Source organism: Onychostoma macrolepis, chromosome 19 (assembly GCF_012432095.1).
Source record: "Onychostoma macrolepis isolate SWU-2019 chromosome 19, ASM1243209v1, whole genome shotgun sequence".
Classification (NCBI taxonomy): domain Eukaryota; kingdom Metazoa; phylum Chordata; class Actinopteri; order Cypriniformes; family Cyprinidae; genus Onychostoma; species Onychostoma macrolepis.
This window is the reverse complement of record NC_081173.1, coordinates 33,507,551-33,523,537: the sequence shown is the minus strand read 5'-3', so window position 1 is coordinate 33,523,537 and position 15,987 is coordinate 33,507,551. Positions and strand designations below refer to the sequence as shown.

Genomic DNA, 15,987 nt, shown 5'->3' with positions numbered 1-15,987 from the left:
ATACTATACATATTTACCTGACTTATAATAACATTTTATATTTTACTTATTCTGATCTCTTCAGAAATAATTTTTCAAGTAGATTAATGTGTAGTGATATTTCCGCAAGTCTGCGTTCAGGACAGATCATATCAAAGCACCAATGGATGAACCATGGGGAACATCATGAGGGACTTTGGATTTCTGACTGTCACTGGCTTAACACGGTGTAGCTCTCATGGTTATAGGAGAAAATACACTTTTTGTTATGAGTATGCAGGCGCAGCTCACTTAAAGGTATTATAACCAGTGTTGGGCACGTTACTTAAAAAAAGTAATTAGTTATAGTTACTAGTTACTTCTCACAAATAGTAACTGAGTTAGTAACTGAGTTACATCATTATAAAAGTAACTAATTACCAGGGAAAGTAACTATTGCGTTACTTTAAAAAAAAAAAATGTTCAAATGTCAAATAACTTTGGATGTCCCCAATATTAAATATGTTAAATTAATGAAATGGACACTAAAAAGAATAAATTATTATTATAAAACATTGTACATTAATCTACACTATTTATCTACTGACACTTAGTATCAGTCAGTCAAGCATTATAATATAATATTATGATAATTTAATATTATATGATGATAGAACTTTAGTAATTAGAATAACCAAGTATGAATGCATATTTGTCATCAATATAAAGCGCATTAAGGATTAATGAGCTGCTGGGTTCATGAATATTAATCACGTTGTCTTTGTTCGCTCGAATTGATTTGCTGAAATCAAAACAGGGACAATAATAGGTGAGCGCCAGCCAATGAGATTGTCATTTGCGCATTAGTTCCGCCCACTACCAGAGAAACCGGCAGTTCTTAAAAGAATTCCAAAGGAACTCCGTTATTTTGACAGGAAAATACAACAAAGAATATCGTTTACATGTAGCGCGTCAATTCTGCATGTTATGAAAGACTCTCTTGCTCTGTATCTTTCTTTGTGTGCGTGTATGTGAGAGAAAGCGACGGCGAGTTGTGCGCCTTCACACTAGAGTTTATAGTACGTCAAATACAGCTACACTGCACATCCATTCAGATGAACTGAAAAATGTAATTCTAGTAATATAATATAGTAACGCCACATTTTATTGTCAGTAACGGTAACGGTGTTATAAGGGGGGAAACAGTAATTCGTTTGATTACTCATTACTGAAAAAAATAACGCCGTTAGTAACGCCTTTATTCCCATCACTGATTATAACCACTTGACACCCTCTGAGTAAGTTTAGAACTGACGAGTTTGTGTTCGTGGATTCACTAAAATCGGCCCGAAGTGTAATTCTTGTGCGATACCTGGTCCCTAATGAACGAAGATTTGAAAGTATGGGATTTTCAGAATAATCAAATATCTAAATTAGTAATCGATATTTGTGATCAGTTTTTAATTAAGAATATCGCCTAAATGTAATGATCACTTGAAATTGGAGTCAGATTGAACACGGAGCTAGACTAAAATTGAAACTAAATCCAGATAAATTCAGAGGCGCAAGTAAAAGACCGAACATGCAATAAACCTTCGACCAGGCTGCTCGATTCCGCTTTTTGGGCTGGCGGGTGGAACCTTACACAAGTTTGCAGCTTTAGTCATGAGATTAGTTTGCTAAAACCTGGTAAAACCCTGAACTCAGATTCCAAAATCAGAGATTTGAAACCTTTCCTTGATGCTGATGAATTGCTCTGTGTTGGAGGCAGACTACAACAGTCAGACTTCAGTTACAGAGAAAAACATTTATGGATTCTACCTAGCAAAGGCAGATATTGTGAGCTGCTGGTTCAGTACAACCATGAAGTTACCATTCATTCTAGTCTGACAAACACTCTTGTACAAATCAGAAGTATACACTGGATTTTGCAAGGCAGACAACTTGTAAAAAAGTATCCTATCAAAATGTATTGTGTGCAAAAGATTTAAAGCAAAACCCACACAACAGGACACAGCTCCACTCCCACGAGACAGAATAACAGTGACCCCTCCATTCGAAGTGACGGGCATAGACATTGCAGGTCTGCTGTATGTGAAGAATGGTCGTGTGCTATGCAAGGCTTATGTTGCTCTGTTCACATGTGCAGTCACCAGAGCAGTCCATTGGGAACTGGTATCAAGTCAGTCAATAGAAAGTTTCCTGTTAGCACTTAAGCGATTTGTTTCCAGAAGAGAACTGTGCAAGGTCATTTATTCAGACAATGCCAAAACTTTCAAAAGAGCAAATCAAGACCTCAGCGAGCTGTGGCAAGCCATCAAAGATCCACAACTTCTGGAATACATCTCAGGGAAGGGCATCACCTGGCACTTTATCGTAGAGCGAGCGGCCTGGTGGAGTGTTTTTTATGAGAGGCTAGTGAGGTCTGTAAAGACATGCCTGAGAAAGGTGCTAGGAAGAGCATCGTTCACTTTTGAAGAAATGATTACACTCCTCACAGAAGTGGAAGCCATACTGAATTCCAGACCCCTTATTTTTGTTCACAATGAGGTTGATGAATCGCAGCCACAGACACCTGCACACTTCCTGGTCGGTGAATGACTAACTTCACTGCCGCCAAAACCATTCCCAGCAGACCATGATCATACCACTGTAAGTAAGGAGGAGATGACAAGGAGGTGGAGATACAGAAACAGACTCATGACCAATCTGTGGAATCGTTGGAGAAAAGACTATCTGCTAGACCTGAAATCTGCACATTCCTGCAGCACACAGAAACCTACTGAGCTGAAAACAGGTGACATTGTTCTCATCTGAGATGCCTATATGCCAAGACAAACCTGGAAATTAGGAAAAATTGAAGAGCTGTTTCCAGGCAGAGATTGCAAAGTTAGATCATGTGCTGTTCGTACATCCACAGGAACGTCTCCGTTACGTATGTAACCCTCGTTCCCTGAAGGAGGGAACGGAGACGTCACATCGGTGACCGATGGATTGGGATCTCGCCAGAGAGACCAATCCACTTCGAGTGTAACTAAACGAGCCAATGGACATTGGCATGCGGTATTTTTACACCCCACAACGCGGGTATAAGAGGCAGCAGGTGCACCGCATCAATTCATGTTTTCGCTGAGGAGCCCAGCCAGTGATCCGGCAGCTCAGCGACTGTGGTGACAGGACGTGACGTCTCCGTTCCCTCCTTCAGGGAATGAGGGTTACATATGTAACCGAGACGTTCCCTTTCAGTCGGTCACTATGAGTCACGTCGGTGACCAATGAATTGGGATCCCTACCAAAGCGCCACAGGAGCTGCCCCCTCCAGTGCCCTGTGTAGGCCTCCTGGTCCTTCCTATAAGGCAGACGATAGGACCAGGCTCTACACAGAGAAGGTCAACTTCTGCTGTTCCTTGAGCAACCCAAACAGTAGGACTTGGATAACACTGGTAAAGCGTGTCCTTCCAGCTGGAAGAGGCACACTGCGTAGTGACATTTGCTCATGTGAAGTAACCCCGTAGGGCCAATTTGCACATAGAAGTCTCTGCGATGGCACAGGCTGCATCATTTAGAGGCGGCAGAACGTGGTCTTCCAGGGAAACACGGCTCTAGTGAGTATACCGTGGAATACACATATGGGATCCCAAAAGGGTCAATCATATGGGTACTAGCCTCACACCAGATTTCAAGAATTCATTGACAGAAAGGCCTGGCGCCCAACCTGAGCGGGCAGGGCACACCTTGTGCTTCATAGGCCAAGGTGATGGCATCCACTATCCAGTGGGCCATCCTCTGCTTAGAGACAGCCTTCACCTTCTGCTGTCCTTCTGCTGTCGGGACTCAGCCATGGAGCCAGTGCTGAAGCGGTCTCATATGGAGCAGACCAAGCGGAACTATCGCCGCAGCTGCAGCCATATGCCCCAGGAACCTCTGAAAGAGTTTCAGTGGGACCGCCATCCTGCCTGATAAAGTCTTGAGGCAGTTCAGTACCGACTGAGCACGTTCCTGGGTGAGGCGTGCTGTCTGGTTGACCGAGTCCAACTCCATGCCGAGAAAAGAGATCCTCTGCGTTGGCACGAGTTTGCTCTTTTCCCAGTTGACCCGAAGACCCAAACTGGCTGAGGTGCCTGAACATACACAGAGTATGAGCCAGTCGTCGAGATAATTGAGGATGGGCACACCCCGTTCTCTCAAGGGAACAAGGTCCGCCTCCGCTACTTTGGTGAAGACGTGAGGCGATAGGGACAGCCCGAAGGGCAGGACCTTGTACTGATACGCCCGACCCTCGAACGCAAACCGCAGGAATGGCCTGTGCCACGTGAGGATTGAGACATGAAAGTACACGTCCTTCAGGTTGATCGCTGCAAACCAATCTTGGGGACTTGCACTTGCTCTTGCCGCCAAGTTTGGCAGTGGCCTGGACAGGCTGGGCGTCCTGCCTGCGACCAGCTCCACGACGCTGCCTGGTGGAAGGCTGCTGCAGCTGCACGGGAGCGGGGTCGGCTGCGGGGGGGCGCCCATGGCGATGAGCAGGCTGAGGGGCTGCAGCCGGTGTGGAGGCAGCAGGTTTCCTCTGGTGCATGATGTGCTTGATCGCCTCAGTCTGCTTCTGTGCTGCCGAGAACTGCTGGGCAAGGCTCTCGACCGCATCGCCGAAGAGGCCAGTCTGTGACACGGGAGCATTCAGGAACTGTACCTTCTCATGCTCCTTCATGTCGGCCAGACACAGCCAGAGATGGCACTCCTGGACCACTAGCGTGGACATCGCACGACCCAGAGACTGTGCAGTCACCTTCGTCGGTCGAAGCGCGAGGTCTGTCACAGCACGCAGTTCATGTAGAACCGCCAGGTCGTGGCCACCCTCGTGCAGGTCTTTCAGGGCTTTGGCCTGGTGGACCTGCCGTAACGCCATGGCATGGAGGGCAGAAGCCACCTCCCCACAAGCTCTGTAAGCACTGCCAGTTAGGCCTAACAAATACTTACAGGCCGGTGAGGGGAGATATGGGTCACCCTGCAGAGTGGAAGCGGCTGTTGGACACAGTCGCATGGCCACAAACCGCTCCACCGAGGGGATGCCCGCGTACCCCAAAGCAGCCCCACCATCGAGGGTGGTGAGGGTGGAGGAGCCACAAGATTTGTTTCGGGCAGTAAAAGGTGCCTTCCATGATCTTGTGAGCTCCTCATGCACTTCCGGGAAGAATGGCATCAGAGGAGGGCGCTGAGAACCAGCACGACCCCCACCGAGAAACCATTCGTCCAACCTCGAAGGATCGGGAGGATTCCAATCGAGCCCGACATTCTCGGCGGCCCGGGAAAGCATAGCCATCATCTCTGAGTCTGGCTCGGACAACGCTACCACACCCGAAGGGGGCAACGCAGCTAAGTCGTCATCCCCGGAGAGAGAGGGCTCGCCCTCCGATGCAGCGATCGACATCTGGTCGTCAGAGGGGGCACCGAAGGAAACGAATAGTGCACTCTGTCCTGCAGAGGGACCAGCCCGCTCCAAGACAGCTCCAACAGCAGCTCCACTGGCTTCGGAGTGCTTGAGGAGTGAGGAACTCCCTTTGGGGAAGCCCTCAGCCCTCTGACTCCACCGGACACAGTGCGACACTGGATAGCGGCAGAGGGACTCTGCCATTTTTGACATAGCGGAGTCTTCTATGCAACCTCCGAGATGGTCATGTCCCCACAAGAAGAACATGCACCATCCACGAAAGCTTCCTCAGCGTGTTTAATGCCCAGACACGTGAGGAAGCGATTGTGACCGTCCTGAGATGCCAGGAAACGACCACACCCAGAAACGCACGGGTGATAAGACATCTTTAAAAGGACGCGATCACCCGTGTTGCTCTTTTAAAAAATTGCTTAGAAATTGTTCTTTCAGTGCTGAAGCACGCAGGGGAGCTGGCCAACGCACACTCCTGGTGTGGCTGTCTGCACGAAGACGATCTTTTTTTTTTTTTCTCTCCCATGCGACCACGACCACCGCTGCTGTGCCGTAACTTGTTCTCTGCAATCACTTGAGGAACAGGAGAGCAGTAGTGATACACCACCGCTCGGCTCCGAAGCGAAAGGATGAATTGATGTGGTGCACCTGCTGCCTCTTATACTCGCGCTGCGGGGTGTGGCAGCCAGATGCGAAATGCCAATGTCTATTGACTCGTTTAGTTACACTCGAAGTGGATTGGTCTCTCTGGCGAGATCCCAATTCGTCGGTCACTGACGTAACTCATAGTGACCGATTGAAAGTGAACTGTGTTAAGAAGACCCGTTCAGTTGCTTTATGCATCAAAAATTTAAGTTGATGAACAGTTGTTCATTGGGGGGAAGATGTTGTGACTTAAATTAGATTAATATTAGTAATAAATGCTTAGTATCATGTTTAATTCATTGTTTTCAATAACAAGAACAGAAACCGTTTATATAGTCATTTATTGGGCTGTTGCCCTTTAAGAAAACATTGCCCATAATGCTGTTCCGATTGAGAGCGTGCAGAGAAGTAAACTGTGTATGTGTGTGCGCTGCTAAAGAGAATACATCCCTGTAAAAAACCAAAAATTAATTAACAAAAATTGTTTTTAATTAACTTTTTAATAAAGTCGTCACGAATCATTATTGCTTGCTAATGCTAAGTGAAGAAGACACAACATTAAATGCTCTAGGATGAATTTTGGAAGCTCGGGTACTTTTGGCAAAGTTTGCTACTGTGCCAAGTTTTTTTTTTTTGGAGATAATGGCTCTCAATGTGGTTGTTTGGAATAGCTTGTAACCCTTCCTATATGGATATATTTCAGTCACCTTCTCCTTTATAATTTCTTTAATTTCTTTCTTTCAGGCATATTGTATTACAGTGTTAGAAATTTTAAACTTCATGCTGTTGAAAAAGTTTGATTCAAATGTAAATTTAATTTGTTACATTTATATAGCACTTTTCTGGGTACTCAAAGCGCTTTACATAGAAAGGGGGAATCTCCTCAACCACCACCAATGTGCAGCATCCACCTGGATGATGCGACGGCAGCCATATTGCGCCAGAATGCCCACCACACACCAGCTTATTAGTGGAGAGGAGACAGAGTGATGAAGCCAATCAGTGTATGGGAATTGAAAAGAGTTTGCAGTAACTAGGCCTGGTTGCATCTAGTCCAGCTTATCCCCATTATGAATGCAGTTTTATAGATTTTGGAATTAGTAACTACAGGGGCAAATACATTTTCATATTAGATAACAAATGTAATATAAGTCATCTTCATGATCCTCACCTTCCATCAACTGCCACTGATTGGTCTTCATTCTCAAATATTTTCTCATGATCAGTCTCTTCACACACCTTACTCCCATCATCCCTTTCATCTGCTTTAAAACCATTTTCTTCTGATTCTGCTTCATTATTCCCAAATGTCTCTGTGATCCATTCATCCCAATCTTTTCCTAAGCAGTTTAATTGTAGCAGTTCACCATTTCCTCTGGATAGTATCTCCATTTCATATACTTCATTAGTACTGCTCTGCACAGTAGTGTCTAGGTCATCAGATTGAAAGCAAACTATCACACTTTGTTTGAAAATAAAAACACCAAAGTTTTCTAAATGTCCAAATAGCTGTGTGGCATAGCATTTCAGAGCCAGCATTATGAGTCCTGGGGTCAAAGGGCAGCCCTGATGCAGCACTTTGTATTTCTTGACTGAAAAATCTTCTTTTGCATTACTGAGGAGATTTTCTATAACGTGAAGATCCTGGCTCAGAGTCGGGTTTGACCGTTTTTGCTGTTGTAGCTCATTCTTAATGCAACTCAGACTTATTAAAGCGTAATGTGTTTTGGGAGTGATCATGACAATAGCTGAATCTTTTGGTATTCGCCCCTTTGGAAAAGTCTCCATGATGTCTTCCAAACGTCTTGCCAGAATAGTTGCGATGATGAGGAAGTCCACGTTAAAAAAGTGTTGACTGTCATCATGTGGAGATTTCACAGATTCATTAAAGTGTTTTTCAGAGCAGTTAAATGCACCTCTGTGGATTCTCTCATAGAGCATCTTTATGTATGGAATTAGATCCTGGATTTTATCTTTATAGGAGGTTGCTTGGATGCCGTCTGGTCTCGGTGTGTCTGATACCTGAAGAGAATTTACAGCTGACACAATGTCAACCTCACTGACTGCATGTGAGCTTTCTTCGCCCAATAATAAACCCATCTCATCTGTTAGAAGATCCTTTTTTAGATTTAACCATTGGAAGAGTGCTTGTATCTGGGGATCTTGCCGAAAAGGTGTGACATTGTTGATCTCTAAAGACACAGGAAGATGGTCTTTATGTGTACTTATCTTTAAGTCTCGGATTTCACAACTTCTGACACGCCACATACATTCTTCTGGAACAAAGAAGTAATCCAGTCTGGACACAGGAGTGTCTTTTATGTAGTATGTATAATCCTGCTTTGTGAGGTTCTTTCTTCTCCAGACATCAACCAGCTGGAGAGATTTCATGAACTTCTCCAGAAATAAGAGTAATTTACTATGAGTCCTGTTTGTGATCTTGCTCCATTTTTTGTCAATAAATCTGTTGAGAACCGTGTTGAAATCTCCACCGATCACCAGCAGCCCTGTGGTCATTGACTGCAGGTACCTTGAAAGTTTATCTAGGGTTTTTGTGTCTGTCTGATGGTTGTAAACACTGACAAGAGTGTACAGCTGACCGTTCAGTTTACATTTCAACACAACATAAGCTCCACAATGATCTTTTTCATCAGTTATATATTCAAAATCTAGTCTTTTCCTCACTAGAATGGCTGTTCCCTTGCTGGAGGTGGTGTACTTTGTATAGAAAATATACCACTCATCTTTATAGTCGTCTATAATATGTTCATCTCCAATTCCAATGTGAGTCTCTTGAAAGAAAACGACATCTGCATTTTGTAATTCTTGAAATGTCTGATCTCTGTGTTGTTTCAGTCCATTAACATTCCAAGTGATGAAGTTTATGGTCTGTGTAGCCATTGAAAGATCTGTCTCACAGACCAATTATTCCCTGTCAAAACAAAGAATGATGGAGGATAGGAACTTTTTGATTTGCATTGAGTTAATTACCAAGTCTTTCATGCTAGATATTTTTAACCAAAGTAATTTCAATTGCATTCAGGGTTTTACATTTTATTAGGTCATGCATTCTAAACAGTGGCATCTGGTGGAAAATTGTCTAGGTAAAGCGCCACATACAACAATTTTAACACACATCCCAGTATGATTTATTCCAGTGTAATTCTAATTTTCAATAGTTTTCCAACAGAGATGGCGAGAAAGAGGCAAAACTAATTGTTTTACCAAGTTCAAAATTAAGTTTGAGGGTGATTCTTACAAAACAAAATTTTCTGCAAGACTTTTTTAAGATAAATAAAAAATAAAAATAAATTGTTTCATAATTCACAATTTATGTATACAATGCAACAGAAAAACTGTGAGAAAAAAAAAAAGTCAAATTTTTTAGAGCATTTTCTATAACTGCAAGTCAAGCTGCAATACCAAACAGGACCACACGGAGATAACAACAGACCACTAGCAGTCGCCTTAACCTGATTGTATAGACCAATTCAGTGTTTGCAAACAGTGATGACGTTTTTATGGGCAGGGCCTACCTGTGGCAGAAAATAAAGCACTAAGCCCCAAGAAGCCATAGTTTACAGTGAATTTATAATAGCTAAGGGGCGTTGTTAGGCACGATGCGAAGTGGAAGCTTTTTGCTTTTATCCACGTTTTTCTGAACACTGAAGTCTTGCCCAACTGCTTTACATTTCCGGTTCCTGGTGTTTCTAGTCAAATAAAAATTTTCTGAGCTGATAATATAACATTAAACCTGCACACATTTTTATATTTAGTTATATTGAAAAAGTTTCAATTCAGTCAATCTTTTTTACCCATTTTAACATTTTGGATTTCTATGGAGACCGGAACAAGAAAGCACCCAAATGGAAGTTAGAATGCTTCATGGTGCCACTCATCGATTACTCTATGTCAGTGTAATCGACATTACATTACATTACATCCATTACAGTCATCATCCATCAAAACTTTACTGGCAAGATACTGATTTACATGTATTTGTCCTGGCTTGAAGATAATTAAAAGAGGTATGTTTGTTCATTGCACAAGGTAAGTTATGATGAAAGCATGTTAGTGCTAGCCCTCCCGGAACACATAGAGATTACATTGCAGTGCCTGCAGTTCGGGAAAAAAAAAGCCTTTGTATGGACGTTTATCAGAACAGCAGGGACGATTCTTGGTACTCCACATAATGTGACTTAACGCTGATTGGACTATATCCAGAATAAACTCTAGAACTGTGACAGCTAGCATAACACTGTGGCTGAATGTGATAGAAAAAATCTCTCCCTTTCACACTTTTGTGGTTTGTTTTCCTGTCGCCCTAATGAAGAAACCACTCCTGGTTGTAAACATTGAGGTGTACAAAAATATTATTCTATTCTTTGGCTAAAGTTAATTTAAGTCTTGGAGTTTGGCAAGCAATGTTGTTTAAAATTTGTTAGACAGGTTATCATGTATTTCCCTCTTCTGCAACTGCCACGCCCTGCTTACCCAGGTGTTCGATTCTTACAGAGCGGCTTATGAGTAAATATCAATAAACCAGTGATACATCTTTAAAATCAAGAGTCTTCCAAAAACATCAAGAAAATCAAGAATATGAAAAGATATTTTATCTAAAATAAAATATTTTGTCTCACGCTCATGGTATAAATGCCTAAACCAATCTAAAACCAATCTAACCAACCCCCCCATAATTATAATAATAATAATTTTATAGCCCACATGAGTTCCTTGATTGTTTTGCTTTATACAAACTCAAATTATATAGGATATTAATTTGACAAGAATAGCAATGTGTATTTCTGTGGATTGTTTTGAAAAAGTAACCTTAAAATAAAATAAGTTTTGACAAACAAAGTTTTAGAATTTAAGCTAACTTTAAGCACTATAATAATTTGACGGAAAAGTTACCTTATATCTCTCAGGATGCTGTCTGTGGGACAAGACAGTGCTGTTGATTCAGCTGTCAGGTTGAGCAGAGTAGATTTCTGACGTTACATCTCATTCACCTGTGGGTGTGGACTACTCGTTGTGGTAAACAGAATGCAGGGCTCAGGGAAACCCCAGACATGGGTCTTAAAGTAACATACACCCCCAGACCATTACAATGTTTGTCATGTCTTTTATTTTGGAATTTGTCACAGTCATGGTTACTCAGAACATTTCGAGTTTACAAGTTGTAATTACGAGATCTGGAGCATGTGAAGGCTTTTGTTGATAGTGTTGCCATAGAAACACATAATTCAGCGTGTGATCTGGTCATGTGCTTCCCACCTCTTTGTGTCATGTTCTAACTGGTTCTTTGTTTGATTGTTCACAAGTGTCTCTTCTTATGTCATCAGTCCTTTAGTATTGAAGTATGATAAAGACGTGGAATCGGCCTATGTTCAATGTTATTAGAGATAAAGTTACTTTGTATATAAATATTTCCTATCAGTTCACTATAGACACTGGTTTATACGTATAAACTCGATCCGTGCATATACAACTACAACAACACACGCACATACATATAAACTCGCTGCACGCAGACACACCTACATACTCGCATATACATATAATCTTAATCCATGCATATACACCTATAAACACACGCACATACTAGGGTGACCACCGTCCGCATTTTGCGGGACAGTCCCAGTGGGAGCTTTGTCCCGCGTCCCACAAGGCGTAAACTGCGTCCTGCATTTCAATTATTCTGTATTTTTTTTCCCCATCCCAGAAATTGAAATACCAAAATAAGAAATACATTAAAAACTGTGACTGGCATTTAAAAATACATTTGCGCAGCCATCGTGTTCTAGCTGTGAAAATAACCAACCGATGCAGTGGTAGAGAGGGTTTTTTCCGCTGATGACGACTGGGTGGACGGCGCAACCCACATAGCAAGCACACTCGGGCCGATTCTGGCTGAAATGCGGCACTCTCGGCTCAGTCACGACGTCGGTGAGAAGATAATGGGCCAGAGCCGCGCCGACTCTACAAAACACTTCTGGCTGACAGACTGCTTTTTCTCTCTGGGCCGATCTCGGCTGAAAGCTGTTGTACGTGCGGCAGGTCCGCACTCGGTGTAGTTGTGTGTGTCTCCACCTTCGGCCCGAGTTGGTTTAGTCTCCGGCGGCCGCTGCTAGAATGAAGATCAGCCGCTGAGAGAAAGATTTGGCGGTTAATCCTGAGGAGATTTCGGCGGGCACAGTTCTTAAGAGGAATACTTCAGATGCAAACTGGTAAGTTATTTAATGATCAATCTAGTGTTGTTTGATGTTTAAATGCCACGAAGAGTATAGGTTTTAGATGGTTTCTGTTAGGTTTGCGATGATAATAGCGTCAGAAAAACCGTTCGGTCCCGGATATGTTGAGTGTTGATGAGTAACGTTAGGCCTAACTGTCAGGCGCCGTCTCTTCAGGAAAACAATATGTAATTTTTTAATATGAAAAACCGATGAGCTGTATCCAGTGCACGATAATGTTAGGTAATTACATTTTAATGAGTTAAATTCTATTTTGTTTGCTAGAATTCATTCGATTCGTCTTTTCAACGGTGATTGCTATTGAATCATGCGCTGCTGGCGCCATAAACATCATACGAGTGACTCTCTGATTTGATTCACTTAACCATTCAAATGAGTCATTTGTTTGTGAATCAAACTGAGCACGCTGTTGTAGCATTACACCTGCTAAGACAATTCAATATGTGCAATCTGAATTTAATAATAATATTTATTTTGTGGTAACACTGCCGTGTGGGAAGCTCTGACAGAGAAAAACACTATAGACACGTAGAGAGAGAGCTGTAAAATGTAAGTGCATCATCTTTTGTTCTTCAATAGAGGCCTAATCTGTCTGCTGCACTTGAGCAGGTTCAGTTTTAGAGTGAATGAAAACTTTTGAAGCATAGATATGCCGTGTGATGTGATTAAAATCATACTTATTTTACTGTGGTGGGGATTATTATGAGCAAACAAATTTATATATAGTGTTCAGATTAAATTTTTATGTAATCTGACTTTTCTTTTTTTTTTTTACAGAAATTCTGAGCTGCTGCATGAACATTCATCAAACTTATAAGGTGCGAATTCTGGGTCTGGTTCTAATGATTGTAAAAAAAACTGTAATGCTTAAGATTAAATAATTACCTTACAATATATATTTATACATATATTTCAAGGCTGCAATTTGGAAAAACTTTCAAGCTAATGCTGCTGAAATGGAGGTGAAGGGGACTGAAGAGGTGGCTCCAGCTGATCAGAAGGGAGGACTTCAGGAGGCAGACACACTCTGAGTTTAAAAGACCATCTCTTTAACCTTCCACACACATGACACACTATCACATCTCTATCATTCAAGTCCTTTAAAGGCTGCACCAATTAGTGTAAGCAGCAACACTTCCCTTATATCTAATGTACTTGTTCATTTGTAAGAATGACATCAATGCTTATATTAGTTGCTTATATACGGTCTCACCCTTATCCCCGGGTTACAGTAATCAGCTGATCCAGCCGTATCCAGACCAGACGGTGGACCTGCTCCCAGAAACGACCACAACACATCCCTGACTGTCAGCGGAGACCATGTCAGCTAGATGACAGATCCCTGTGAAGACCTCACTGATGGCCCCAGCACAGATCCTCAGCAAAGACTACGAGAACCAGACAAGCCCTCTGCGCAGACCCTTTTTACCAGCTTCACCTGCTGGCGTGATATTACTTCATGCAGAAGAAGTTGGATGAAATATTCTGAATGATATCAATCCACAATCTGACTTGTGATGCAGCCTGGAATAATCGCACCACATTCACTTTCGTTTGGCCAGACGAGACTGTTTCCTGACTGAGCCCTGTCTTGTTTGGGTTCCTTGTCACTGTTGCCTTTTGTCTTGCTTGGTTGAAGACACCTAATATTCAGCAATATTACTGACTTGACTGCACTGACACCATTTGATAAGAACTGAACTGAATTATGACACACAATGTTTTATATATGAAGAGTTTATTTGCAAAAACAGATAACTCAGTTTTTAAATATTTTAAAAATCATGTTTTTGTTATTGTGTTTTTGTTTTGTGTTAGTTAGCTAGTATTTATTAGTTATTCTTTACCTAATCAAAATAACCTGAATGCAGTTTGATTGAGATTAATTGGAATGCACAATGAAAAAACATGATTTTTAAAAATTGTTAAAAACGAAGTTATCTGTTTCTGCAAATGAACTCTTCATATATATATATATATACAGTAAATATAATTTACTTGTTACTTTGTGGTTTAAAAAGTGTGAATGTTTATACTGTAGTGCATTTGTTCATATTTATATTAAAGTATTTGGTAATTTTATAATTAAAGCCTTTTTAATGTTTTTAAATGGTTGTATTTGTGTTTCACTGCTGAATTACATTTAGCAGTTTCTGGCCACGTTCGCCCGGGGACCAAGCCGAATCTCAGCCAGATCTGGCTTAAAGTGTCTGGGCCAGACCTGGACCACATAAAATAATAGAAGTCACTCTACAGTATGCGGGCCAGATCTGGGCCACGTCAATAAATAAGAGTCATTTTACAGGGCGTGGGCCGCATCTGGGCCAGAGGAAATTGTTTGAGTCGGTTTTCAGTGTGTGGGCCAGTTTCGGGCCGGGGACCCAGCCAGAACTGGGCCAGAAGCTAAGCAAGGTTGTGGCCCAGAGATGGGCCAGACAAATTTTGCTATCTGGGAAAGGATGTGCGGACCTCATCAAGCGCTCGAGTATGGCGTCAAATCTGTGCCATTAATAACCGAGCGCACCACTTATGCTGGCGCGCGCGGTAAATCACTTCCGCGAGAGGAAAACAGATCTACACGCGAGGAAACGGGAGCCCGCGAGCTAATTTCAAACACTCGCGGGCGCGTCACTCGTCCTTTGCGCACAATACAAGCCCTCGCGCGTGTGTGATCATCCCCCACATCCTCCCGCTCGATCTTCTCTCACCTGCTCGCGCGAACACTTCTATTTTTGTCAGTCGTGGGGCAGGGCTTGCTGTTTTAATTGTTATCTCTAACGCCATTGGTTACTTCCCCTTTTCCGGAAGTCAGCTGTGATTGGACGCCTGTGAAAAGGCGATCCATAATTTATTTGAAAAAAGTTTATTAACATAAATTCTTCCGTTTACTAGTGATTACTAGTGATTACAATCTTGTGATGTTACAAAGATAAAACAGGACCATAAACCCTTTTTTTTTTTTTTTTTTTTTTGATAGGTATTTTTATTAGTTTTATATTGCACAATAAACAACAACAATAAAAGAACAAAATACATAAAATAATAATGATTAAAAAATAAATCAATAAGTAAAAAAAAAAAAAAACAGACTTTTGAGAACAACAATCAGGGCATACAAGCAGTTTCAATGGAAAAATGACTAGGCACTCAATAGGGGGCAGACAAGATATTACGTTACATTAGCATTACGTTGCTGGTCAGAGTCAGCATTACATTGGTCCAAATGATCTAGAGACGGTTGCCATATACTGTAAAACTTATTAAGATTACCAATAACTCCATACTGGACTCTTTCCATATGCAATATTCCAGTAAGATAGTTCAACCAGGTCTTAAACTGAGGAACAGTGTCCGATTTCCACAGCCTCAGAATGACACTCTTAGCAATAATTCACATGTGACCTGAGACATGGCTTCATCAACAGACCAGATGCAAGTTGTCATTTATTTTTTTTATAAATATAAGTAGCGTAAAGTGCAGAACCCTCTTACAATGAAAGAATATATTACCATCAACCCCTAAAATTTGACATAGTAATACAAAATATATTAAAAAGTTTATACAGCAACTCTTGCTTATTTATATGAACAAATAATTTATTCATCCAAAGGTCCTTTGAACCAATTTGGGATTTACAGTCATGTACATTTACAATTTATATTTACATTTATGCATTTAGCAGACGCTTT

At 41.8% G+C, this 15,987-nt stretch overlaps 1 protein-coding gene across 3 annotated transcripts in view; it reads right to left on the bottom strand.

Moving 5' to 3' along the window:
• Positions 1-11,037, bottom strand: part of LOC131525795 (nuclear GTPase SLIP-GC-like) — a 59,836-nt gene extending 48,799 nt beyond the window's left edge. For 2 of the 3 annotated variants that reach the window (XR_009267281.1, XM_058753746.1), the window contains exons 1-2: positions 10,958-11,010; positions 7,215-8,975 (exon numbers count right to left, since the gene is read on the bottom strand). Coding sequence is in view for 1 of the 3 variants with exons in the window: in XM_058753746.1 (XP_058609729.1) it covers positions 7,215-8,944 (1,730 nt within the window). In the remaining 2 variants the exon portion in view is untranslated. Of the gene's footprint in view, positions 1-7,214; positions 8,976-10,957 lie in introns of all 3 variants that reach the window. The other variant, XM_058753747.1, reaches the window with a different exon arrangement.
• Between the last annotated feature and the right edge of the window lie 4,950 nt (positions 11,038-15,987).